This window comes from Tenebrio molitor, chromosome 4 (genome assembly GCF_963966145.1).
Source record: "Tenebrio molitor chromosome 4, icTenMoli1.1, whole genome shotgun sequence".
NCBI classification, from domain to species: domain Eukaryota; kingdom Metazoa; phylum Arthropoda; class Insecta; order Coleoptera; family Tenebrionidae; genus Tenebrio; species Tenebrio molitor.
Window position 1 is genome coordinate 23,388,439 of NC_091049.1, and position 26,643 is coordinate 23,415,081.

General features: G+C 35.8%; 2 protein-coding genes across 2 annotated transcripts; both read right to left on the bottom strand.

Moving 5' to 3' along the window:
- Positions 1–10,057: 10,057 nt before the first annotated feature.
- On the bottom strand, positions 10,058–12,954 carry LOC138128317 (receptor-type tyrosine-protein phosphatase alpha-like). The gene is made up of 12 exons (XM_069044529.1): positions 12,848–12,954; positions 12,710–12,797; positions 12,577–12,653; positions 11,959–12,093; positions 11,632–11,906; positions 11,444–11,579; positions 11,181–11,391; positions 11,001–11,128; positions 10,779–10,916; positions 10,573–10,718; positions 10,380–10,515; positions 10,058–10,324 (listed from the first exon to the last, which is right to left on the bottom strand). Exons 1-12 carry the CDS (start codon positions 12,881–12,883, stop codon positions 10,247–10,249), a joined length of 1,584 nt encoding a protein of 527 aa, XP_068900630.1. The 5' UTR covers positions 12,884–12,954; the 3' UTR covers positions 10,058–10,246.
- A 2,055-nt stretch (positions 12,955–15,009) lies between these two features.
- On the bottom strand, positions 15,010–17,597 carry LOC138128318 (uncharacterized). The gene is made up of 8 exons (XM_069044530.1): positions 17,427–17,597; positions 17,271–17,375; positions 17,069–17,220; positions 16,854–17,016; positions 15,741–16,067; positions 15,437–15,685; positions 15,260–15,385; positions 15,010–15,206 (listed from the first exon to the last, which is right to left on the bottom strand). The coding sequence occupies exons 1-8, from the start codon at positions 17,560–17,562 to the stop codon at positions 15,025–15,027; spliced, it is 1,440 nt and encodes a 479-aa protein (XP_068900631.1). The 5' UTR covers positions 17,563–17,597; the 3' UTR covers positions 15,010–15,024.
- Between the last annotated feature and the right edge of the window lie 9,046 nt (positions 17,598–26,643).

Here is a 26,643-nt window from a genome sequence, read left to right on the forward strand (position 1 = left end):
GAAATCCCTCCCACTAGCGGAGCGCACTTGTCTGTTGGGTCTGGAAGTGTTTAGATCGTGTACTAACGGGCTAAAATCAGCGCTTCAAGCTTCAAGTGAACAGCATGTCCGGGCTGTTTTGAGCAAATTTGCTTCGTTGAGTGTACCGTACCTACAACCATAGCCATATCCTTGTCTTACAGAGACTCGCTCGTTTCCTCTTGTACGTATCTCACTCGCCAAGCTATTCTGGTCAAGCTGTACTGTAAATAGGGCGAGTTCGCAAAGCCCGGTTTATGGTGATCCACCAAAGAGTTCCTCGCTTTAGATTAATCGCAGTAACAGTTGAAGTGCCTGCTACTGCTGTAATCATTATTGTTGATCAATTATTTATCTTTGTGTAAGTATTTCGAAGTATAAGGTCTATCAAATTTAAAATCTCGAATCTACCACTTCATAACAGAGTACAAGTAAATAGACTAATAATAAGGAAATAGAACGAATTAACATTAGTGGCATTGGGAGGGAATGTGGTTAAATTAACAGCATATTGTAACGGTCCGAATAGGTTCGATAAATTAAGAATTTTAATTTTAAAATAATTTCAACGAAATATTTTAAATACCGTTCATTTGCGACGGAAATGCTAGCCAGTTGTAAATTTTATTGAAGCCGTGTCGGCACCACATTCCTCAAGTGAAATCTGCCAACCTTTCTTTGAAAATGCAGGTACACGTCCTGTCCGAACACAACACAAAGATAACAGTTTTTATGGGAAAAGAAACATTGCAAAATTTACTCGTTCGACAATTTGGGTGGTCCAGTTAAAATCAGGGGATAATTGAATTAATAAATTTGATGTTAGCAGGTTTCAAATTGGGAGAACCACAAAATTAATGTTCATTGGGTTAATAATTTACTTTTTTAGCATTCTCAAATTTGTGGCATATTTGTAATTAAAGGGCGAGAATTGCAAATTAGAAACAGAGCGCTTTATCGTAGAAAATAACTGGAATCGTTTGCACTTTTAGTTAGAAAAGTAACAAAGTAAAATAGGAAAGGAGTCGGTAGAAAAAACAGAGACAACAGGTTGACGGTAAAGCCAGGTAGTCGTAGAAATCAGATGTGTGAGTGAGAGAGAGAGAATGAAAATTACGAAGTAATTATTAATTAGAACTGTTTTGGGGAATCAAACCAATGTAGGGCAAATTTTAGAAGTAGCAGGTCAATGCATGATATAACACTTGCGTAACAGCGTTTCAAGCCCAATTTAGGTTTCCTTTTAATTATGTTTGTTTCATTTTAATTATGTTTGTTTTATTTTAATTATGTTTGTTTCATTTTAATTATGTTTGTTTTATTTTAATTATGTTTGTTTCATTTTAATTATGTTTGTTTCATTTTAAATTATGTTTGTTTTGTTTTAATTATGTTTGTTTTATTTTAAATTATGTTTGTTTCATTTTAATTATGTTTGTTTCATTTTAATTATGTTTGTTTCATTTTAAATTATGTTTATTTCATTTAATTCTGTCGAATTCTTGTTGCTGATTTTAATTATTGTATAGAGCCAGTAATTCAGTGTTCGTGTTAATTCGGTTTGTCCCAATTTTAGATTGTGTTTGTTTCTTGATGCTGATTTTTATTATTGTATAGAGTCAGTAATTTAGTGTTCTTTTTCAGGCTTCTAATTCAAGAACAAATTTGTAAATTTGGTCTGGTCCTAACAAAAGTCTAAATTTAAACATTTAAAATAGTGGTGGAAAAACGGAAACTGTAATTTCAAAAGTTCTAGAGATTTCGAAAAGGCGTCGCGATCGGCGTAAAGTAGAACCGAGCTGATTGGTCACTTTGGTCAAGTAGGGGTTGCGAAAGTGGGGTGCGCCAGAAATGATAAAACCGATTGCGGGACGGGAAAGAAGGCTTTTTTAATTCACTCGGGGTTTGATCTCCAAAGTAGCCGGAGGTACGTCCAGTACTTCCAGCAGCCATTTTGTGACCACGTGCTTAACATTTACAAGGTAAATTATTTCTCTAATTCTGGTACATTATTTGTAGTCGTGATTTAATTAGTCTACCAGCATTTAGTTCTTTATCGTTCTAAAGTAAAGATTATATTATTTTCGTGAGTATCTGATGACCACGTGACTCTTTAGAATCTGGTATTAATTTCTTTATCGCGAAGTATGTGATCTTCTTGCATTTACCGATTGGGGAACCGTGCTTTCATCAAGGGGAACTAGTATAAATTCATTATAAAACATTTTCATTTATTATGTAAGTTTTGGAGTCTCGAGATCGGGAAGCTACCGCCAGTGTCCGTCGCACTCAATTAGCTGTGGTCCGGCATAAGTGCACAAACCGCCATGTCACCCGTAAACGGGACAGTGACCAAACTAGGCCAGCTGACACGTGAAGAGAGGTACCCTTCGGCCCTGTTAGAACCTTTTTTCCCTTTTATTTTCGACCACCGGAGTAGACCGGGGTGATCTATGAGATTCCAGGGCATCGCGTCGGGTTCAATTTAATTGGGGTAATTGAAATCTAAATCGGATCACATAGTTCGCATCTCAAACTTCCATAATGCTGTTCGCGCCAGAAACTTCTGTATTTGCCCAGCGTAGTCATTTATTCATGAGTCAGGTCTCAATTCGAGGGCCGCGAGTCAAATCTCATTAGGTCAAATTTCCACCAACTTCTGTTATCAGATTCATGTATTTATTTCTATAATTTGTTGGGACCAAACACCACCACACTCGATTATTTGTTAAATAAAATTTAAGGGAAGTGTGCTCAATCGTTTTAATTCTATTTTTTGGAAAACCTCCGAAGGTACGGCCTCTCGTTAGAACCTAATTAAACAAAATAAAAATAAAACACAACGTAGGATCCATAAACATTTCTTTTCTCATTATTTTTGTTTCGTATTTTTCCGCAAAATTTCATCCGAGAGAATGCGGCAACCAACAATACATCAAATGAGGGAAAAAAAAAAATCATCGAGGAAAAGTCAAGGAAGTCGAAAGGTTACAATATGAACAGGCAATTATTACTTTAATGGGATTTGTCTAGAAAATTCATTAAGATTAACCTGTCTGTTCGTATGATGATGTCTCATTATAAAATACTAAAAACTGTAGGGAAATTCAAATACTATACCCGTTACGTCGAATTGATAGTACAAATGCGCCCCGTTACAACCCTCGTGTTGTCGCTAATAGTAGGCACCTTGCGGCACTACACTCCGTCACAGCCCTTATTGGTCAAACGTTCCCGCCGGCTCCACATCATCAACCGTCGTCAAAACGGCGCGAATCGACGCCTATAATAGATCGACACCCAGCTGGAATCTCTACAAGAAGTTTTGCTTCCGCTGGGACTCAACTTCTCTAACCTCTCTCTTAGATACACTGCTTACTTTTTGTGACTTGTATTTAGTTCTTTGTTAAATAAACAGCGATTACATTAAACCCCACAACTGACGCTCAAAACGTGGAGCTTGACGACGACCGCTGAGATTTACAAAGAAAAAAAAGAAAAGTCTTAGTTGTGAGAGCTTGGAGAACCAACCTCATAGCTAACGCCACTCCAGGACGTGAACACGAAAAATTTTACTCATTGTACCGCTCGATACGACGGGTCGAGATCCGCCACGACGGTAGAGGAATTGGTCACCTCCGCGTCCATCTACAAGCAGGTTGAAGGCATTAAGGACGAGAACGCGCTCCCAGGACTACCCTTGCTTTTTTCGGAGAGGGAAATCAATGGTGGAACGGTGTGAAAACGCAGGCAACTACCTGGGACGAAGCCATGACGCTCATCAGGCGAGCTCATGCGCCGGTAGAGCCAGACTACAAAATTCTCTACGAAGTTTACACCTACGTCCAGTCAGAAAAAATGCCTATCGACAGGTACATCACCATCCAGCGAGATTTGTTTTCACGCCTGTCTGGAACCCTAACGGCAGCATGGCAGATCTACATAGTGTTCCTCCACTCCTCCACAGTGCACGAATCGTGGAAGGTGTCCTACTGGACAGAAAACCCCAAGAAACCAACATCGCTCTCCATGGAAGGGTGATCGCCACCACCTTTTTATGATTTGTATTTAGTTCTTTGTTAAATAAACAGCGATTATATTAAACCCAACAATATTATAAATCAAAATAACAATATATGCTACAATAAGTATACGGGAAAAATACAGACACCGGCAAATTTAAAGGAACAGATCGTATGTTTAGTTTATTTCTTAATTTTATTATACAGGGTTATTATAAATGTTTGTAGTCCAAGTAGGCCATGAATTTGTGCCGTTTTGTTTCGATTGTGCACTGTATCTAGTGGAATATTGGCATGAGTGAGCTCCTGACCAACTGAAACGGTAAAAGTCACTGTCAATGTCAAATCACTGATTACCGCATTTTTTTCCTTCGAACGAATCAAAATAAGTCTTTAGTAAAAGTTAAGAGTGTTAAGACCACAGACGACAATAGCAGACGACGATGAGTATACAACAGAGATCAAGGTTAGGTTAGTAAAATTCTGTAAGTTTCAAGTAAATTTATTTTCAGGTTAACTGTTCTCTTCCAAATTCTCTCTTGTAATTATCAGTTTCTCCTAAACAAATTTTTTTTAGGATTGCAATGGGGTGCACCGTGGAACAGACTACTTTCATTATTATTTCATTTTATTAAAATGGTGTACGAGATGAAAACACAATGCAATCATGTAAGGATCAATATCTCGCAAAGTTTCCTAATTTAGAGATAGCGAAACAATCTTTAATGACACACATTCGATGGATTGTGAGTAGACAAAACTAGAGATGTTTCAAAGGAAAAGTCATCGAGAAGGCTTCAAGTTGGTGAAGTTTTGAGAGAGAGAATGTAACAAAATCCCAAAACATCATTGCTGAAACCGTCAGCACAGTCAGGTGCACATGTCAGAAAATTGTGAAGAAAAGATTAAATTTGCACCCTTATAAAATGTCATTGTTTCAAGAACTGAAATCGGCAGATTGCATATTGCAGCTGGTTTTTAAACAACATGAATGATAACAGAACTTTGGATTTGTCATTCTTTTCAGACAAGGCATGGTCCTGCTGTAAGTTCATAACCTGATTGTAGTCAGGGAGATGTTAAAACTAACGAGTATACCTCCTCTTCCATATTTGTTGCTGATTTCGTTAATGACTTGTGACCATTAATTGGCCAGTGACTGCTCCGGGCTCTCAGGGGGTTTTCGGGGCATAGGGCGTGGGTTCACAGAATGGAAAATGGGCGCCAGGCAGCTATTTTTTGAGCTGGTTGTTAAGCTTGTCCAGCTGCCGGGACAAGTGCTCAGTATTCTCTTACACTTCGGAGACAATACGAATAAAAAGCTAATTCCTTGGGAATTAAATAATCGGTTTATTCAACTTTAGGGCCAACAGTCCAGGAAATAAGAAGTGCTTACTAAAGTGTGCACTGGTCCGTGGAATTGGCAAACGCTATTCTACGTAATTCTGTTCAATTGGAAATTTCGAACCAGTTCACATTAATGGTCTTATTAAATACACTTATTCTGGTCTTATTAAGAAAGCTTTCCCTTACAGGTGACCTTGTAACTTATCTGATTATTTTGTTGTGAATAAACTTAAATTTAATACAACAACTCCGATGTAAAGAAGAAAGAATTTGTTACATGTGTGAAACAAAAAAGAAACGCAGTCTTCTGCTTTTATAAATTTACAACGTTAAATTAACTTTGATTCTAGATTGAAAAATGTCTGGCAGTGACCCTGACATTATAGTTTTACAAAAAAGCCATAAAAACTGCTGTCGGAAGAGTTCCGAAAATTTGACTTGACTATGTGAAATTTGCAAACTTTCTGAAAGTAGAAGAACTGCTAAAAATGATTGAAATGCAAAATTGAAAACTTGAAATTTGTGAAATCTTGTGAAAAATCTGAAATGTTTGAAATATGAAATTTTACAAGTATGAGACGGTTCTAAATGTTGAGAAGCGGGAAATTTGAGGCGCAAATTCTTATGATTCCGTAATAAAATTGTGGCGACTTATCTTATGCCGGTAACGTGGTGTGTCCTCGATTGCGTCCTTCCGACTTGCGGTACGGTACTGCTCCTTTTCGGCGTCACGGCGTGACCTTGACGCTATTCATTATTTGAACGGTAAATGGTCCTTACGAACGATGACTTGTCTGGCGACGACTCAAAATGCGATGTGGCTCTCGACCACCCTCAAGAACGATATGGCGACGAATCGCCCTGAAGAACGACATGGCTCTCGACCACCCTAGGGAACGATGTTCCCAAAGAACGATCGCCCCTGCGAACGACCCCTAACGAATTGACGTTAGTGTTGCGAAACTCAATCGATTCGGTAATTACCTTTCCGCTGAAAGGGGTTGCTCCACGATAAATCGAAGGAGGACCTCCCGGTACTCCTTCACGGTACGGTACGGTAATCTGGGTCGAACTACCCCTAATAGACGAAAGTTAGTGAAGTGAATTCGCTAATGAAGGATAATTACCTCTATCTCGCTAGACGACGAGGGGTTTCTCGACCACGGCAAAACGGCAACGGTAGCGGTACCGTAACGGTAAATCTTCGGGCTCCTCGACGGCCCCGAAGGCTGGCAGCGCCGGACGATAAGCGCCATGGCGTTCGGAAATACACCCACAGGGATGATTGCGGATCCCGAACGCCACGCACGTGATTCGCAGCTCGCGACTTGCGGCACCTGCCGCCCGCTCGGCGGTCGCCGACCGAGTCCTCGCTCGCGATGGGTTTTTTTGGTTACCCCCGACTCTAGGATAGCAACACGAGAGATCTGGACCTTATTCAGTTGAGCGATAAGGCGTCCCGGTAATAGCACGGACCGCGCATCCTGATGACTACTTCCGGCGATACTACACTTGCGCGCTTAATGACAGATGGTCGATCATGCCGCCGGTTTGTTTACATTGGACGTTCACCGATCCGAAAATTCAGATGTTGAAGCGGTAATGTGTCGATGAGTCCACGCGTAATACACGATAGTTGGTTCTTCCAGAATTTGATCCCAAAAACGATATCCGCAGATGATCCCGATGCGCTTAGGACTCGCCGAGATACTACTACGCTGGCGACACCAGGCGCAGCATCACAGCGTGATCCTGACGTGTCCTCACAAAACGGACCACCTGCGAACGACGGTACGAAACTGGAAGAACGACGATACGGCTGGCATCAAGACTCTACAAAGAAAAACGCTAAATGAAAACCGCTAAAGAAACAAAAGAAAACCGAAAGTGAAACTGAAAGCGAAACCAAAAGGAAACTGAAAGTGATCCGATTAACAAAAAAATGAACCCTGACCCGCTAAACTGAAAATTGACTTGATTGACGGCACAAACAAACTGAATGATTTCGAAATGAGCGTCCCGAAAAAGGTTACGGCAGGGTGGGCGCGTCGCGACGTCAAATGCCATGCGTTGTCTTGCTTGTTCCTGATTGACGAACAGCGATCTTTTAGTCCCGCGAGCAAAAGTAGGACCTCTTGGCCTCCTACCCCGGCCAAGACGAATAGTGGCATTTTGACCTGCTACAGACTATTCCAGATTGGATCAACTCATGCACGGAACCTGTCTGACGTCGCCCATCTTGTGTATCCTGCCCCTCCACATTATAACATTGGAAATCATTTAATGCACATCAACAACAATAAAACCTTGCTGGACAGTTAAATAGCTTTAATTTGTTGCCATATAACACATAAATAAAATGTCTATTTACAATGATTCATTTTCCATCAACAGTTTTGGAATCTTGTGGTACCTAACATTGTTTCCTCGAAACTTTTAAAACAAAAATGATTCAGTACCCATTGAATAATTTAACAGCAGCAATTCAGTTCTACACACATGTGGTTGAACACCAGTGGATAAGTTTACAAAACTGAAATAGAGAAAATTAAATTTTATTGTTCGTATGAGATGGATTCAACATATGAACTTTAAAGTTCACTTTGATAACAAATCCCGTTTTGATGGATTTTAGTAACTGTTACTCACGGTATTAAAACGTTGGAACAATCTCTTTAAACGAATCTTCACTGTTGTGGTTAATAATTCAAAGAATTTTTGAAGGTAAACATAACCTCCTAATGTCAAGAATAATAATCTACTTCGTATCCTTTTCGTATGGAACTATGGAACGGCAAAAGAAAAAAATTCATTTGTTTTCATGGGCTCGTTGACTACAAACATTTATAATAACCCTGTATTATGGCCTATATCTAGATGATTATGAATTCTCCACCATAAAATTGAAGTTTTTATGTCAAAATTTCAATCTTGTGTGTTAAAGATATAATTAATCAACTTAAGTACATAATATTTTTGTTTTACAAGTTAAAAATTTCCGATAATAATGCGGAATCTGGAAAAGTGCCCCGAATGCTTGCAGCGTTTCCACGTTGAATGGCAAGGGAAATCCTTTCGAAAAGGAATTTCTTTGATTTTGAATCGCCTGATTCCGCAATAAGTCGATTTCCGATGACATTAATGAAATCGATGGCTTCTTTGCACCAAGGGCTTATGATTTTAAAGGCTAAACCTTTAAATATGTAATTTGACGAAATAATTGAACTATATTTGCTATATTTGCGTTTGCAAGCCATTTCAGCGGCAAAACCTGAAACTTCAGAAGTTTTCAAAACATAACTGTCTGCAAGTGTATCTACAACAGTAACGTCCCAAACTAAATGTTGACCTTTAATAAACTGCGTACCCTCATTACCGCAGGTGCCATCATCCTCTTATAAAGATAGATAGATATACCGATTTAAACCACAAATTCATCTTCATTGTTAAGCTAAGAGGAGGTGGCACTTGCGGTAATGAGGGTATAGTATTTTTACCTCTAATAGAAATATTGACTAAAATCATAAATCACACCAACAAAGAAAGATATCTTAAAGCACCCCATCCGGTAATTTATGGTGGGGTGTTAAATAACCTCAGACAAATATTTGGTGGCACCCAACGAGCAAAAATGACCAGTTTCTTACCTGTAAGTGGATAGTAAACTGTTTCTTTGTTGGTGTGATTTATGACTTTAGTCAATATTTCTATTAGGGGTAAAAATACTATACGCAGTTTATTTTTATTGCTGGCTCAACCTGAGTTAGTACGACTATACCATTAACCGTATTTATATAATGGAGAAAATTATTAGATCTTATCTCCGTTCCTTTAAATTTGCCGGTATGTGTATAAAAAAATTGCAATTAATAAATAGTTATTTTTGTATTAAGTGCGCCAACAAAACACGAAGTACAATAGTATATTGTATATCAAGAGTTGAAAATGAAAGATTTCACACGAGTTTGCAGAATTGAGCAACAAGCCGTAGGCGCGTGGCTTAAGCAAACGAGTGTGAAATCGAATTTTCAACACGTGGTATACACGATATTTTTCCGACGACCACAAAAAAAAACGCTAATATTCGGCATCCCTTCAAACTTCAAATATTATTCGACAGAGCTGCGGACAAAACATACATTGGTGGCCATGGTTACTACAACTGTGTGCAATCATTTCATTGCGCACAGGCTAGAAGGTATCTGATTGGCTAACCAGTTTCATTGCACACGGGTTCGCTATTTGCATGCAATAGCCAACTTTCAATAATAGTTATTTGTGCGAATTTACGCATTTTTCATAGTGGTCGTCGGAAAACACTATTTTTTCTACAACCGTCCAAAAAAAGAATTTGATTTTTGAAGGCAAATTAGCTGAAGAAAATCAAAGTATCAAGTATTGTGACAAGTCATTGTAACTCAGGAAACGCGCAAATGAAGATTGCATTTTTTCACACGTAAAAAAAATAGTACTTTATTTGACGAGTTTGTGTGTAAATTGGACCTTTTTTGGCACGCGCGGGCCATTTTAAAACGCGACTGAAACGAGCGTTTTAAAGGCCCACGAGTGCCAAAAAAGGCTCAATTTACACACGAACGAGTTGAATACAACGTTTTTTTTGTTCGACGAGCCCCTTAAAGACTCCGAATCGCTTAAAATCTTTAAAATTAGCTTCACGTTTCCTTTTGACAAGTTGTGACATTTATCAAAATCCGTTCACACAGGAGAAAATTCTCAAATTCTGACAGTGTCGAACAAAAAAAATATGTTTTTTTAACACGTGAAAAAATGAGAAACTTTGCGACTTGATAACGATGCAAAAATGTTACGTTTTTTTGACGGTTGTAGAAAAAAGTCCATTATTCCTCTATATGGTCATAACCGTCAATACTTCGAGAGTAATGCCGAACAAAAGAATATATAAATCTAAGTTGTTTCTAAAAAGAAAATGCTTTAAGAAATAAGGTCAAAATTAAACAGTTTCTGGATTACCGAATTATTCACAAATTGTTTTCCACTTCTTCTTGTAATTCGAATGCCGTTACACACATCAATTTCTAATTCGTTTACGTACTTCTCTAAGATGTAAGATAACACCACAAACAAACCGCAAGCGCTGACCCCATTCCTGTTTCAATAAAACAAAATATTTTTAATACAAGTAAATAACAATGTTAATAATTACCTGCATGCGATCAAAGGTGCCCGATGTCTTGCAAAGTTAATAAATTCATCTATAATTCGAAAGAAATTTTCGTTTGAATTTGGAAGTTGTTGTCTTTCATTCCAATCACTAAATTCATATACGTAAATACAACTTTCGTACAATATCTATAAGAAATATGTCATTATGTTATTTCGTTTTGAATTAAAAAAAAATGTATTTCTCACTATTCCATATTCTTTTTTATACGCTTGTAACAGTAGCTGAGTTGTTGTGCCGTAATCTGTTTTCTCTTCTTTCACATATCTCACTCTAATTACTTTTGAAGAAGTGTTGCACTTTTGAGGCCACAGGAATTTTTTCTCCTGAAGTTCGAAACAATTAATTTATTTTACTTTCACACAGATGAAATGGGACTTCAAATTATATTTTACACTGTACCCACTTACTTTAAGTTCATTTAAAAATAAGATGTGAGAAATTTTGTTTGCTACTACCACATTCCAAAATCTGGAAGCCATTTCCCTTTGTGGTTGTTGTATGATTAAATATTTTTTACTTCTTTTATAACCGTCAACTTAAAAATGTAAAACCAATAAAGAAGATCAGCAGGTTTCAGGAAAACTAACCATATGTTGGAGTCAGAACGTTATTATTAGGGGTTTGGGGCTCGGGGCTCCAAGATTTAACTATCGTATCGTGCCAGCTAAATCGGTTTAAGTAACTAAGCTGCTGTTTAATAACATTAGTGTCGACATTATCCGCAAGAGATTTTTTGAATGGAGTTTCTAATTCCATTAAACATTCCAAAACGATCAGGTGTGTCAGTAAGTAATGTTCCTAAAATTCAGTTTCGGTGTAAAAATTCCCTAAAGCGAGAAGTTAGGTTTACCATTCTGTTGACAATATATGGTCTTTGTTCTCTCATGTAATTCATCAAAGCGTAAAAATTAACTTCATTCTGTGCACTCGCCATTGCTAAAGCTAAATCACATAAAATTAGAGTTCCAGTTCTGTTTACTCCAAACCTTAAAAAATTAATTTTAGATTTATGTTTCCTACATTTTTTAAATTTTGTACCCAGAATGAATTAAAATTGGAACAGCACTCTTTTCAGTAATCTGTCTTATATATTTCACCACTGGTACCACAGCGTTTGGGTAGAAAGGCGTTTCACTATCAGAATCCCATCTGAGGTGGAGATGTTTGATTCTTCTAGAGTACTGCATGTAGTAGATTTCAAAAATTCGCAAGTCATGGTACTCGTAATTTTCTTGTTTAATTAATTTAATGGTCATCTCTCCACATTCAAACAAAGTGTTCAAATTTTGCGGCCAGTATTCGGCACACATTCTCTGAAAAGAAACAAATTACTATTCTGCCAAGACACCTCACTAGGAAACAAACGTTTTTATTTTGAATAAAATTCGTTGCCATTACAATGACTTCTATTTCTTCTTGCCAAATTAATCTCCAAAAATCTTTGATGGTATTAAACTTCGGCCCTTGACAAGTTATGTAAGTTTTTAGACGGTCATACCCCTACAAGTACCTCATTATAAAATATATTTTTCTCTGCGATTATTAAAGAATGAATACATCCCACGCCCCGTGTTAGGATATACTGGAATCCACAACTGTCAGCCAATCATATCACCTTATTTTCATTTTACAACGGCAGATCGCCAATTGGATGCTTTGGTCAACAATAAGTTGCGCATTGCCTAGCAAGCGCTAAACGAGGCACAATTTTAATTGTCAAATATTAAAAATCAAATTAAATTCAATTTTCAAAGATTCTTTTTTTGGTATAGTCGTGCGGAAAGAATAGTCTTCAACTGGCGTATAATGGCTATTATTCAAGAGGATGAAAATTCCAACACTAGCCGTAGGTGAGTGATCGAATCATCCGATTTACCCGAAATTATTTTCAGAATGCTCAAAAAGGCGAAAGCTTTTTTGATGATTTTGAAGCACTAGCGCGCAAAATGTCATTTTGAAGGTAGTAATTTCAAAAATTCTTACATTAATATAGGTGGCGTTTATGTAATCATCCGTACCCATCCCTTCTAATGGTTGGAGAATAACTCTAGTGGAATCATCTGAAAATGTACCACGTGTTTACATAATTATTAATTTATAACATGTTATACAGTACATGGAATGTACGCTTTATCCTTATTCTTATTAATATTTTTACTTTCCAGACCGACTGCACAGGATTTGGTTGGTGTTTCTTGAAAAGACTTGATGAAAGTGAGTAACATTAATAATTTTATGTTGGTGCACCACTTACGTAAAATTGATCTTCGATATTCCTACCTGATACCATTGTTTTCTTTAAGTAACTTTCTAAAAACTCTATTTTAATATTCGCCACAATTCCCTCATTTTCTATGCTAGGAACTAGCATTAGCATTATTTTCTCCGTGGAATCAATATTGTTATCATTACTATTTTTCTGGCGGTATCTTTTGAAATAATAAAATGTGCTCACTAATGTAACCAATAAACACAATATTAGAACTGATAGTACTATCACAATTAATGCGCTATTATTTGTTAAATCATCTTCGACTTTATGAACGATATCGTTAGTTTTATCTGTGACATTTGTATTACTTTCAGATTTCGTTCTTAAAGTAGTGTGTCTTATTCCATTTTCTGTTTTTAATTTTGTCGGATTCATAGTTATTTCAGAAGTTAAATATCTTGGACCATCTGTGTTTTCTGGAGTAACCGTGGTTTTATAATTTGCGAAAGTAGTAGTTAATTCACTACTTGAAACGTTAAATTTGTCGTATACTAAATTTGAAGTTTTTCTCTGGTTCGTTTTTGGGGTTTCAGAAAGTCCGAAAGGTGCAACGAAAATGTTATCTATTAGCTGAACTTTGCCTGTAAAGTTGCACCAAAGCTTTATTGTGCATTCAAAAGCAGTCATATTTTCAATTTTTATTTTGGTTTCATTAGTTATCTTTTGAATCGGAATGCTCTTATTTTCCCGAGTACACTGAAATGTAAAATATACAGGGTTATTCACGAGAGGGATATTTCTGAATTTCTTTTTGCCGCATCCCATTATACACATTGCAACAATATCTTGATTTCAAATCTTGAAAATAATTATAATTGAATCCACGACGGCTCTTAGTCCTGTATCTTTGACGTTAAAGCAAAAAATCTTTGTCAATTCGAAAAAATTGTTTTTACAATAACGACGAAAAGACTGATTTGATCCTTATTTATGGAGAGCGTGGAACGAATTCTGTCGCCGGCGCCGCTGGTAGACACTTCGAACACGTTTTATATTTAAATTAATTTGTTGAATCTTGAATAAATACAGGTTATCTGCCAATCTGACATTTCTGACAAATCTATCCAACTTACTTTGATATCAAATTTAAAAGAAATAACACTTTTGATTTAGTAGTTACTGCCCTTGGTATTGTTGGTTGCGGCAAAATAAAAATTCAGAAGTACCTCTCTCGTGAATAACCCTGTATTTGTAATCGCCGCTTAACATTTCTGAGATTTTTTTTCTCTAGTTGCGAAACAACACTTTTAACTTACCGTATATTCAATGATATAATTAACCTGCCTGTCTTTTTCGATACTTTCCCATTCTAATAATATAGCACCGCAACTATCATGAGTTGAGCGAAGAGTTTCTAAAATAAAATAGTAGATTACATACCGAGGTGGGAAGTGTTTCATTCCTGTCGAGAGCTAAGATAGTTTACCAAGGCGTAGCCGAGGTGAAATAATGCTCGAGACAAGAATGAAACACATTCCCACCGAGGTTTGTATACTATTTTATTCGGAATCATTACATTTTTAGCAAATAAACAATTAATTTGATGCAGTTTCATTTCTACTGTTTTTCAACTTTCAGTAAGTACGTCACTGGAAAAACCTTATAATAGAGCGGAAAGTGGTCTATTACTGACCAAGAGACGGAAGTAAAGATAAAAAGGAAGGGTTAACTTTCCGCCCTCGTATAAGGTTAGGAATGTGCATATTACAATACGATTCCGAATAAACATATTTACTAAGAATATATGTACTAATGACAAAATTTTAAATTGATTTTAACGTGATATGAAATTTATCTCTGGTGGAGGTCCAAAAGGAAAAAAAAGAGGTTTGACAGTAATGTTGTCGAAAATTTGTTGGAAAAAAATTCCTTCTGCAATTATAAGGTTTTTTTCTTGAACTTTTCGACTCAAGTGAAGTAGAAATGGAATTTAATTCTGTACTGACAAACATCTAATTATACTCACTTTTATATGTTGTCAACTCCCTTATGTTCTCCACAGAAGACTGATTCTGTACAATTAATATCACTCTTATGTTGTAAGCGTGTGTTTCCGTCGACAAGTAATGAATTGTATACGTCGGACTTTGATCCAATAAACTAGCAGAAACAACCAATGGAGCCGAATGATCTTTATACACACTTTCGTTAACCTAAAATTATCGAAGAATGTGAAACAATTTGAAATATTTAAATTTTGATGTACACACTTCTTTATACTGAACTTGCCAGAATTCCGGCATTACCTCGTCAACTCCATACTCCAAATTAGCAATTATTTCTACTGATTCTTCGGTTATCCACTTAAGTGAAGGAGGTTTCACCGCAACAGGTAACTTGTCTAAAATTAAGTCCGTTAGATACTCTTGAATCTATATTAATTCAAATGTTTACTTGAACAATCGTTTCCGAAAAATGGTTGTCTGCATTTTGTACAACCATATACAATGTCACAATTTCCACATGTCTTCATGTCACAAGTTAAGCTGCAATTTAATCCCCAGTAACCATTATTACAAGCTGGAAATAAAAATAAGATTGTTTCAATGTCTTTTTGCCACTGTTACTGACTTTCTGTACAAGATGTTCCCTTATATCCCCAGGCACAGGAGCAAATTTCATTTTCCAAACAAATTTTGTGCTTTTCACAGTTGGAATGCGATTTTCCTAGTGACTCCTCACAAGTAATGTTGCAATTTTTTCCTAAATATCCTGGTCTATCGCAAAAATTCGTATTGTTCTCACCTCTGTCTTGTGCATTGACGTTTTTACATACGTGTTGACTTGTATTGTTAGAGGGTAGAGTTGTAGAGAAACTTTCTGAAAATTACTCGAAAATCAAGTTTTTCGCAATGGTGTTTTCTAAGACTGTTACCTATATTGTCATTACAATAATGTATACCGTCGATAGCCCAATATCCTGTTGTTTGATTGCCTAAACATTTTCTGAAAAAGGAAAGTTTTCCTTGTCCAGAATAGTTACTTCGGATTGTGACATCTTTCCATATTTTTAAACCCTCACTGTCGTTAAATCCATCCACATTTATTTTAGATGCATTATGTTTTTCATTCACATTCAGAATTATTTCCAAGGAACAATTCTTATCCACGGCGACAAACATAGACAGACAGTAGTTATTGGAAGAAGATACAATCAAGTAGCTGTAGTTTGAGCTAATTTTATCAGAATATAAAAACTTATCTGTAAGAAGATTTCATATTATTTTGTAACATTATAATACATAAGAAGTGCCAGAATGGTTAAATTTTTTAAACATATCTATGTATTTTTCCCTGTTTTTTGAATCTTCCGGATTTGGAGTTTCAATTAATGTAAATAACAGTGTTTTAAAATTTTATATTAATAAGTAGGTAGTAGACTGTTAAATAAACTTTACTCACTAGTGAGTTTACTTTCTCCATTTTCCTCACTAGTGATGCAAACGCCTATTTTCCTCACTAAATTGAGTGATCAAAGTATCATTTTCGTAAGCGATGTTGGAATAGTTATTTTTGTATTAAGTGCGCAAAATGATTGTTTTTTGTTGGCGCATGAGAATGAGTTTTTGGTCGAGACCGTCAGGTCGAGACTTCAAACTCATTCGAAGGAGGTAATCTGTGTCATTAATCGTTGATATAGAAATGGTCAATTATTGTTGTTTCGTTGTTATCATGAATCGTGTATCAATGTCCGTCTATTTATCATTGTTCAAAATGTAGGTGAATTTGTTGTTACCTAAGCAACCCTTAAAGCTTTAGTGTTTTAAAGGCCCATTTTCGCACGCATTTTAGTGTCAAAGACAGGGATTATGATTCAGGTATAATAAAAAAAATATTAAAGCATCCAAGGAAACTTTTTGACAACTATTTTTGATCTATCAAAAAATTACATACTTTGCAACTCGATAACGATGCAAAAATGTCACGTTTTTTTGACGGTTGTAGAAAAAAAAATTTAACCGTTCCAGAAAATTTGATAATTACTTACACTGATGTAACTTTACATTATTGTCGTCAATTGCTACCGATTTTGGATTTAAATTTATTTTACTTCTAGATTGCAATTCCTTGTAATTAGAAAATATCCTAAAAGTATTATTTTTTACCATCATGGCGTAATGAAACCACTGATAAGAATTTTCTCTCGAAGCCTATAACGGATGCTGTTTTTTTTTGGTAATTTTCAATATTTTATATACTTGCCCTTGTACTCGTATTGCAGCAAGAAATAGATTCTTGATCTTTAAAACCGTCTGAATTGAAGGTCAGATTAAAGTGGCCACTGTGTGAATATATTGAAAAACAAATTATTTTGTTTTGGATAACTACTCCCTTGGATTTTACTTCTGCGAAACCTTGGATATCGTATGTGAGATGAAATTGTTACACAAATCAAAACAGTTACCTTCCCATCGTTGATCTGTAACTGGACCAAATGAAGCCTTTGTTGAATCGGTTTTCATCCAGTCGTTAACCTCTTCGCTTATTTCAATTAATGGAGGTGGAGCCTCTGAAGATGATAATTTAATAGATGCTGCTTACCTAATAGATATTACAATACTCATTAGTGGTGTAATGTAGACGACGGAATCTTGTGACTTTACACATGTTATATTTTGATTTTCAATTAGAGTAATTACTTCGGATAAAATTATATTCGTGAGCAGAACATAATATAAAGTTACCCAAAATAACATTTTGTATGTTTTAGAGTGAATTTGTAGATAGAAACTGTTCGATAGTTAATAGAATAATTGATTAGATATAGAACTTTATCTTAGCGGAAAAGCAATCGTTAATTGAAGTAATTATTATATTCTTATATTTTCCGATTATCGATCAGCAATCAACATTCACTTACAATCACTTGACAGTGTCAGATTTTTCATATCTTTGCTAACTCAGTTAATAAACGTTAACCACGGCATGTGTGATCTCGCCTATCGCCTCATTCAAAAATTCCAGGCGTATTACGGAAAAAAAATAACATTTCCTAACTTATTGCACACATACATGGTAGCTATTATTCAAAATTAACTTATTATTATAATTATTTTATTAACAGACACGTGGCTTATACTTTAATCAAAAACTGTCTTTTCATACCAAAATTTAATTTTTTATTAAGAACAACTCCATTTTGGAAATTTTCTAATTATGTTAATTCAATTGATTCTTCTTTAAAGTCTTGTTTAAAGAGAATACTTAATTTACGTCTAACTGATTTACAATGGCGTCAGTCCACTTTACCGATTAGATTTGGTGGTCTGGGAATTCGTCGCATTTCCGATATTTGCCTCCCTGCTTTCCTATCTTCAATTAATGGGGTTAAAAAGCTTGTTTCTTTATTACTAAACTCAAAGGATAATGAGCTTGATATTCACTATTATGATGAAGCTTTAGCAGTCTGGGGTGTAGCAAATGAGAACGAAATACCAACAATTCCACAATTTCAGAAGAATTGGGATAATATTAATATCAAAGGAATAATTGCCAATGACTTAATCTTTAATTCACCTAGAGACTTGGCTCGTTTTAAAGCTTTGCAATGCAGAGAATCAGGATCTTGGTTACATGCAATACCTTCTCCTAATATTGGTAGTCTTTTAGATAACACTTCCTTCCAAGTTTGTATTGGTTTAAGATTGGGTTGTAATCTTTGTACACCTCATATTTGCAAATGCAATGCGAAAGTTGACGAAATTGGCACCCACGGTTTAAGTTGTTTCAAAAGCAGTGGTAGATTTTCAAGACACACTGAAATTAATTCCATTATCAACCGGTCTTTAACTTCAATTCATGTGAATTCAACTTTAGAACCAAACGGACTGTCTCGGGATGACGGAAAACGCCCAGATGGGATGACTTTAGTACCGTGGATTAAAGGTCAACTTTTGGTTTGGGACGTTACTGTTGTAGATACACTTACATCCAGTTACGTATTGAAATCAACTGAAGTCTAAGGTTTTGCCGCTGAAATGGCTTGCAAACGCAAACATAGCAAATATAGTTCAATCATTTCGTCAAACTACGTGTTTAAAGGTTTAGCATTTGAAACCTTAGGCCCTTGGTGCAAAGAAGCCATCGATTTCATTAATGTCATCGGAAACCGACTTATCGCGGAATCAGACGATTCAAAATCAAAGAAATTCCTTTTCGAGAGGATTTCCCTTGCCATTCAACGTGGAAACGCTGCAAGCATTCGGGGCACTTTTCCAGATTCCGCAATATTATCGGAAATTTTTGTATTATAAAACAAAAATGTTTTTTTAATACTAGTCTCAGAAGGCGTCATTATTGAGACTTGAATCGACCCCAGAAGTAGAATTTCTCTCCCTAGGTTAATAATTTTTTATTATTAACCGATAGTCAATAATGAACAGCCGTCAGCTCGCTTCTTTATTCCCCTCGAAGCTTCGCTTCTCGGGGAATAAACTACCTCGGCTTAAAAAAATGTCTTCTCTACCTTGGCGTATAATTACTATTATGTAATTATGTTATTAATATAAGCTCTTTCATTTTATGTAACAATTAATAACTTATTTATTAATATCTAAATTGTGTCTCAAACTTTCCATGGTGGGAACTGGTGATCCACTGTTGTCTTGGATCAACTCTTATCTATGAAATCGTAAACAGAATGTGCGCATTACTTCACATAGATCTAGGGAAATTAAAGTGACTTCTGGAGTTCTTCAATGATCTCATTGGGGCCTGTGTTGTTTTCGATATTCATTAATGATATAAAAAACGTTATTAGAGATAGCTTGTTCCTGCTGTACGCTAATGATTTAAAACTTTTTTATAACATTAGATCTGAACATGATTGTGTACGAATTCAGGATGATTTGTGTCGAGTGGTTTCATGGTGCGAGTGCAATGGTCTAGAGTCTAGAACTTAATACCTATCTCCAAGTGCAAAGTAATTCGTTACTCTAGAAAGAAAATGATTACCCTTCCATCTTATTATATTCATAACAGTGTTTTAGAATATTTGTTCCAAATTAGCGACCTAGGAATAATACTCGATAGTAAACTTACTTTTTGTTCGCATATTGAAAATGTCAAGAAGTCAAACAAAATGTAAGGTTTCATGGTTCGTCAGTGTAGTGAGTTTAACAACCTGAGAGAACATTTGTGTTGCTACATAATGCACTTGTACGGTCTAATTTGGAAAACAACACTATAATATGGTGTCCGCTGTATCAAAATGCTATTCACACAATTGAAAAAAATCAGAGAAAATTTATAAAATTTGCCTGCTATAAATATCACACCATTTTGATAGAAATAACTATGATAAAACAGGGTGTTAAGGAATGGTCTCCCAAGAATTTGAGGGTGAGTTTATCAGGGAAAATGTGGTCGAAAACCGTTTATGGATAAATTAAACCGTTTTCTGAAAATAAAACTGTTCCCTGCTGTATTGGGACTGCTAAATAATGCTTTTTGCACGAAATAATATATTAAGTATAAAGAACGGTAATGACAATGTACCGATCGAAGACAATTGTTTGAGATCGGTATATTGTCATTAACGTTCGTGATCCTTATGAGATTTTTTGCGCGATTAAATATTTATTACAAAACATTCATATCTAGAATAGGCCCAATGCGATACTTGTTTATACCCTTCACATCGTGTTGCCATAATCTCGTTTCTAAGGCAATCTGCAAACAATTACCGCCATTGCAGTTTTTGTGGGCAAATATCGCCAGTCGTGTTGAAAAACAAGCAGTAAAATGAGTGATATTAGTGATTCTGAAAACGAAGTGGATGTTGTAGAAGAAACTTGGAATGTGGGGTGCGTTCAGCTCTGATTTCTGAAAAATCCAGACAACGCTAGGACTAGAAATTACTCGTTTCTTCGAAGTTCAGCTACATTATTAGCTAAGGTGAGGACGTTCTTGGACTGAAAAGACATAGAGGCTAGATGTCTTCAAGTACAGCTGAAGGCTACATTGAAAATTGAGTCGAAAACAAGAAAAATTCCGCATAACGTCACAAATAAAGAATTCTCGAAACTAACGACCTGAACGTGTAATTAAGAAGACAAGGAAAATTTGGGGTATGAAAATTTTTTTCGCGGCAAGTTGGCTAATGTTATTTCATTACAGTGGCAAGGAAGGCCGACTACAAGAGCCGTGTGAGTTTCCGAAAAGTGCTAACATCTTTTCTTCAACTTCTGTCTACATAAATAAAAAAAATTCGAAACCAGCGACCTCAGTGTGAAATCAAGAAGACAAGGAAAATTCGGGGTATGAAAATTTTCACAAATGTCGCGGCAAGTCCGCTAATGTTATTTCATTCCAGCGCCAAGGAAGGTCGACTACAGCTGTATAAATTTCCAGAAAGTGCCACAACTTTTTGTCTTCAACTTCTGTCTACATAAAAATTGTTATAATTAGAGACCGGAATTATATGCAACAAAATTATCTAAAATATGTGCATATATATGCATAAAAAATCGTTAAATTATGCAAGCAATATGCACAATTTGTACATAATATGCAAAAAATATAAATATATAAATGCTTTAAATACATTTTTGAAAAATACACAAGCAAAAATTTTTTTTTAAATTTACAATTAGAAAGTAAGAGAGGAAATATAGAACTTACCGTTTTACCACATGCTTTACAGTACACTTTCTCGTTCACCAAAGTCATTTCAGGAATATCTTTGATCCAAGACAAAGTTAAAGTGTTGTTTACTTTAGGCATTTTTAAATTTTAATTTGATATTGTTAAAATGCACTGCTTAGAAAAAATAAATGATTTTATTTAATTAAAATTATAAGGAGAATATATTGAACAAAACGGTCTTAACACTGAGAAAATTACAAGAAGTGTGTACTGTGTAGAACTGGAGAGACTCTTCTTAGTCCCAGTCGACTTTCCAAAAACAAAACTATCAACATGTTTTTCTTAGTCGCAAACATCAAAAAATGTATGCCGACAAAGGCACCACACGCACTCGGACACCGCATTCACAGGAAAACAAGTTATAAACTCCCATAAAAATATTTCCTGGACCTTCGCCGGCAATTTCAAACACCTCGATAATGTGCAAATTTATAAGGATGCGAAAGACGAACTTGATAAGGTTTTTAATTTCATAATATGCGCATTCATGCTCACAATGCCAAAATATGCACAAAATGCTGAAATATGCAAAATATGCAAAATTTAATTAACGCTAATCGTTCATTCTAAGTTTAAACTGGGTAAGTGCCAAATTATATCAATGTCATATGAAAAATACACAACATGCAATTTTCATATATTCCGCTCTCTAGTTATAATTGATTAATTTTGAATAAATTTACTTACCGTTCTAGAACACCAAAAATTACTTATCGTCGAGTTTATCGTTAGCAACGAGTAAACATAGCTTACCGTCTTGAAAACAGACGTGGTAAATAGAGTACAATCGCAGAAAAAAAACCTTATATGTTTCGACTTAAAAATGATTGCTTGGTAACGATTCGAAATTTACTACTGTCAAAGTTTACATTTTAATTTGATCTAGGTATCTTTTATCCGTCGCCTATGAAGATTACATCGTTTACAATGCCCTAATACTCTATCGAGGCGTATGCAGATATGCATTTTGTGTATTGGGAACATAGCGGAAATGCCAATGCTGCTGTCGGAAGGTATGCTAATGCTTGTATTAGGGCAAACGGAGGCATTTTGAACATTTATTATGCACAAATGCAAATAAATAAAGTTACACAGAAATTAACGAATCTTATTAGTTGGTGGTCAATGTTTGAATTCAAATCCCTTTAGAGGTTGATCGAGATGTGGTATCACAAATTGGTTGAGGTCATATTTTAAATTTCGTTCAATAGCGACCGGGTTGGCCGATATCGTGCCCCACCGGCAGCAGTCAGCTCCTTTGTGTTAAGTTTTTTTATAATAACAGAACCGATAAGAAATAGAACATTAAAAACTTCTCACGACACAACACGTCTTTTTAATTCACGGCCCTTTGAACAACCTATCATCATACGTAACATTGGTCTATCTCCGAGCCGGATTACGAAACAACCCACCAGAATCAGGATACCAACAACCCGCAAAAACAGAATTCGAAGAAGTCATTCAATCAAAAGTAAAAAAGCAGCTCATCACCAAGACGAGGAGACGGCACAAGGTCAGTGGTTCTTCCCCATTCAACCCTCCAAATTACCCCCTGGATTCTTGCGTTGTACCGTATAATCAATCAATTAGTATTTTCTTCGTATAAAAAATTGCGACAATGCAGGACTTAGCGGAGTTAACCGTCGAGCGTGATAGAATAAAAGCCAAATTGAATCGAATGAAAGAAATAATAAACAATTTCAAGGAAGGTGATGATTTGGATGAACTAAGATTACGTAGACCAGACTTAATATCGGCGTACAAAGAGTTCGATAAAATTCAATCGGAAATCGAACCTCTCAGTACCTCTCGCGACCAAAGCAAATCAGTTGCAACCGAATGGATCAATTTTGAAACTGTATATTACAATTTATTTGCTAAAATAGCTAAATTTCTAGATAAACAATCCATCGCGTCGGAAAACGGATCGCAACCAGTAGTAGTAACGCCATCAGGAGTATCGGTAAAACTACCGGATCTAAATTTACCAACCTTTTTCGGAAACTATTCAAACTGGACTATTTTCCACGACACGTTTCAAACTTTAATACATATGAGAACGGATTTAAATAATTGTCAAAAATTCCATTATTTGAAATCATGTTTAAAGGGAGATGCTTTCAGTACAGAAGAAGCATTATCAATTTCGTCAGGTAACTACCAAGTAGCGTGGAACCTTCTCGAAAAACGATACAACAACCTTCGATTAATCGTTTAAGAACATGTCAATTCAATTTTATCAATTCACAAAATTTCGAAAGCCTCAAATACGGCATTGAGACAATTAATCAATGATGTCAACACTGATATAGAAGCGTTAAAAATTTTGAAACAACCAACGGACAAATGGGATGCCTTATTAGTACTGTGATGAACGCGGTATTTATACATTTTATTTTATTACCATCGCGGAAATTATTCACCTTAAATTCAACAAATTCAAATTTGTCTTAACGACCTCCAAATTGTTTCTGTGCAATTTATGCATTCCATTTATTTCCATTTTTAAATACACACATGTCTTGTAAATGTCAGAATGTTGAGAAAAACAGAGCCGTTGCCACGGAGGGTTTCCTGGAATTTAAGACCGTTGCAAATCGCAAAATTAACTTCTTTTCTTTCAAAAGGCCATGTGGTATTTTTCTAAGTTATCAGGGTGGCGAAACGCCCACCATACTCGACCAGTCGACCAAGCAAAGCATTCATTTGCATACGAGAAGATAAATAATTTAATTGTTGTTTAAAATTGGATGAAAATAGAGATATAACGATAAATAAATTAATACATCCGTTTAGAAAGGAGTCGCCGTGTATTTTGAGTGACAAAAACAAAATTTAACTAGAATTAACAATGTTGATAATAATCCGATTGATCTGGGTTTGTCGTAAATAATGTTTAATTTAAATTTCTCATAAGATGTTACATTAAATAGGAAGTGTTGTTCGGGGTTGTTAAATTCATATAGTAAAATTTGGTAATTAGTTTTAATCCTTGTAAATCGGCCGATTTGTTTAAAATATTCACAAATGAATTGGTCCACTAAAATTTGTTGTCTGCGATTTAGATTTTAAACACAGCGTCGCCAGCCAAGGGTGGTCCGTTTAGTAAGGTGGCGAGAGACGCGTTACAGATCGAGGCTTTTAAGTAAGATATCGGATTACACTTGCACGTGTGGTCAGTCGGGGGAAAATTTAGCGAAATTAATAAATTCTTGTTTAAACAAAGTCAAGTTACAAACCCACTATTTTAGAAAGACGCGCTGTATTTTTCTGAACATTTTGATATCCAATTTAACCCTAATTTAAGCTGGAGTAATCGTAATTCTGATGTACAAACCAATTTTCTTTATTTAATTATTGTAAGCAAATCTTGCACCGTACGATTACCGCCCATTTACTAACATAGTTTTACAAGGGAAGTAGGTAGAAATTTCGGTAAGAAAAACGTAGAAAATCGTGAAAATGTAAAAATAGTACCGCTGTAGTACTGGGGGCGACATCTAACAAGGGGTAGTACTAAGAAATTTACAGTTTTCTTACGTCTTTCTTCCATATGCTTTCCGTAAATTTAAACAAACAAAATTTGTTGTTACATTCATTAACCATCTTCAGTTCAACAATTAGTTGCAGACAGAACAACAACCAATTTTGGAGTTTAATTTCTCTTTCAGCGTAATTGGGGTTGATTCGCTATCGTTACTATGTTGTATTATATTGTCCAATGGACTAACAAATTGTATGTTTAATAATGTTGATATTGCGAATCGAAAAACCACCCTAACTAGGAAATAATAATATTTTTTTAAGCGAGTTAAACGAGGTTTGATCGAATGCCAATGCGTCGTAAGAGTCAAATTTGCATAATGCCACACATGTGGAAAATGAGTAACAAGGGAAGGGGGGTAGGCGAGTTAGCGTCCCCTATTTAAAGTTTTGGCACATTTGTTTTGAGGAATTCGGGTTTTTGACTGTCTTTCGAGCTAGTCGATATCCGTGTGTCTGCCTTTGCGATTTTGTTTAAATTTTCCAAATTTAAACTATTTTTTTTAATTAACTCACTTTAGCTTCGTTAAGAGTGCCGAGTGCTAATAAATAAGTTAGTGCCAGTTCCAACAACAGGTGCCGACGATCAACCAGGGTGTTAAACTTTCTAGGTAAGCCCGAGAAAGGGTTATATTATTTTGATTAATTAATTTTATGTCAAAATTTACTTGCTTTTCAGTGAACTTATTTTATCAGTCATTCACCAGGGAATATTTAATTTCACTTTATTCAACAGTTTGAAATAATCAAAATCCAAATTTAAAATAATTTTTCCAAGTTTCGAGGTATTTGAAGTAAATGTTTAAAGCTAGAGGTAGCCAGCAACAAATGATTCTACTTCCGATGGAAAGGGGCCGCAACGCTTTGGTTGTCGGATTACCTAAATTGCAAATTTAACTTATCTGATCCATTTATTCGACATTTTTTATATTAAATTCTTTACTCCAAATTTGAGTGTAACCCCCAGTCAGGGATTTTGAAACTTAACAGTCAATTACCAATTTATCACTAAATCGTTCCTGGATTTTCTCAACTGGTGCCCTCAAATCAGATCGAAATTTCTAGTTATAAACTTTAGGGAGATAGAATAATTGGTTGCATATTCAATATAGGGTAGAGTAGGGCTATTTCTCTCCCGCGTCGTGTTTAGGCGATCAAAGCAAAATTATTGTTTGCACCAATTGCACCTGAAATTATAGGCGCGTTTGTCGGCCACCAACGATGAGGAGAGTCGTGGTTCCCGGGGACCCTCTTCTCCAACTTTACTAGGTCTAAGACACGGTGTCAAGTCGTAGCTTCCGACCGTGGACTTGAATGGGCGTCGTAATTCCCGCTCCAACGACATGTACCATGTATGTGTGGGCTACCACGAGGACAAACGAGACAAAATAACCATCCCGGTTACCTGTAATAAACTGGTGTCGCGTACGACAAAGTTCTGTACAAGTCTTTGTCGAAGCTCGTGGACGAAATTTGTGAGTGAAATGACGCCTACAGTCATTCAGATTGATTTGCGAGGACTTGTATATCCGGGTTTTGTTCGGAAGTTGTGATTGGTGTTTAAGCACCTGACTTTTACCGGAAGC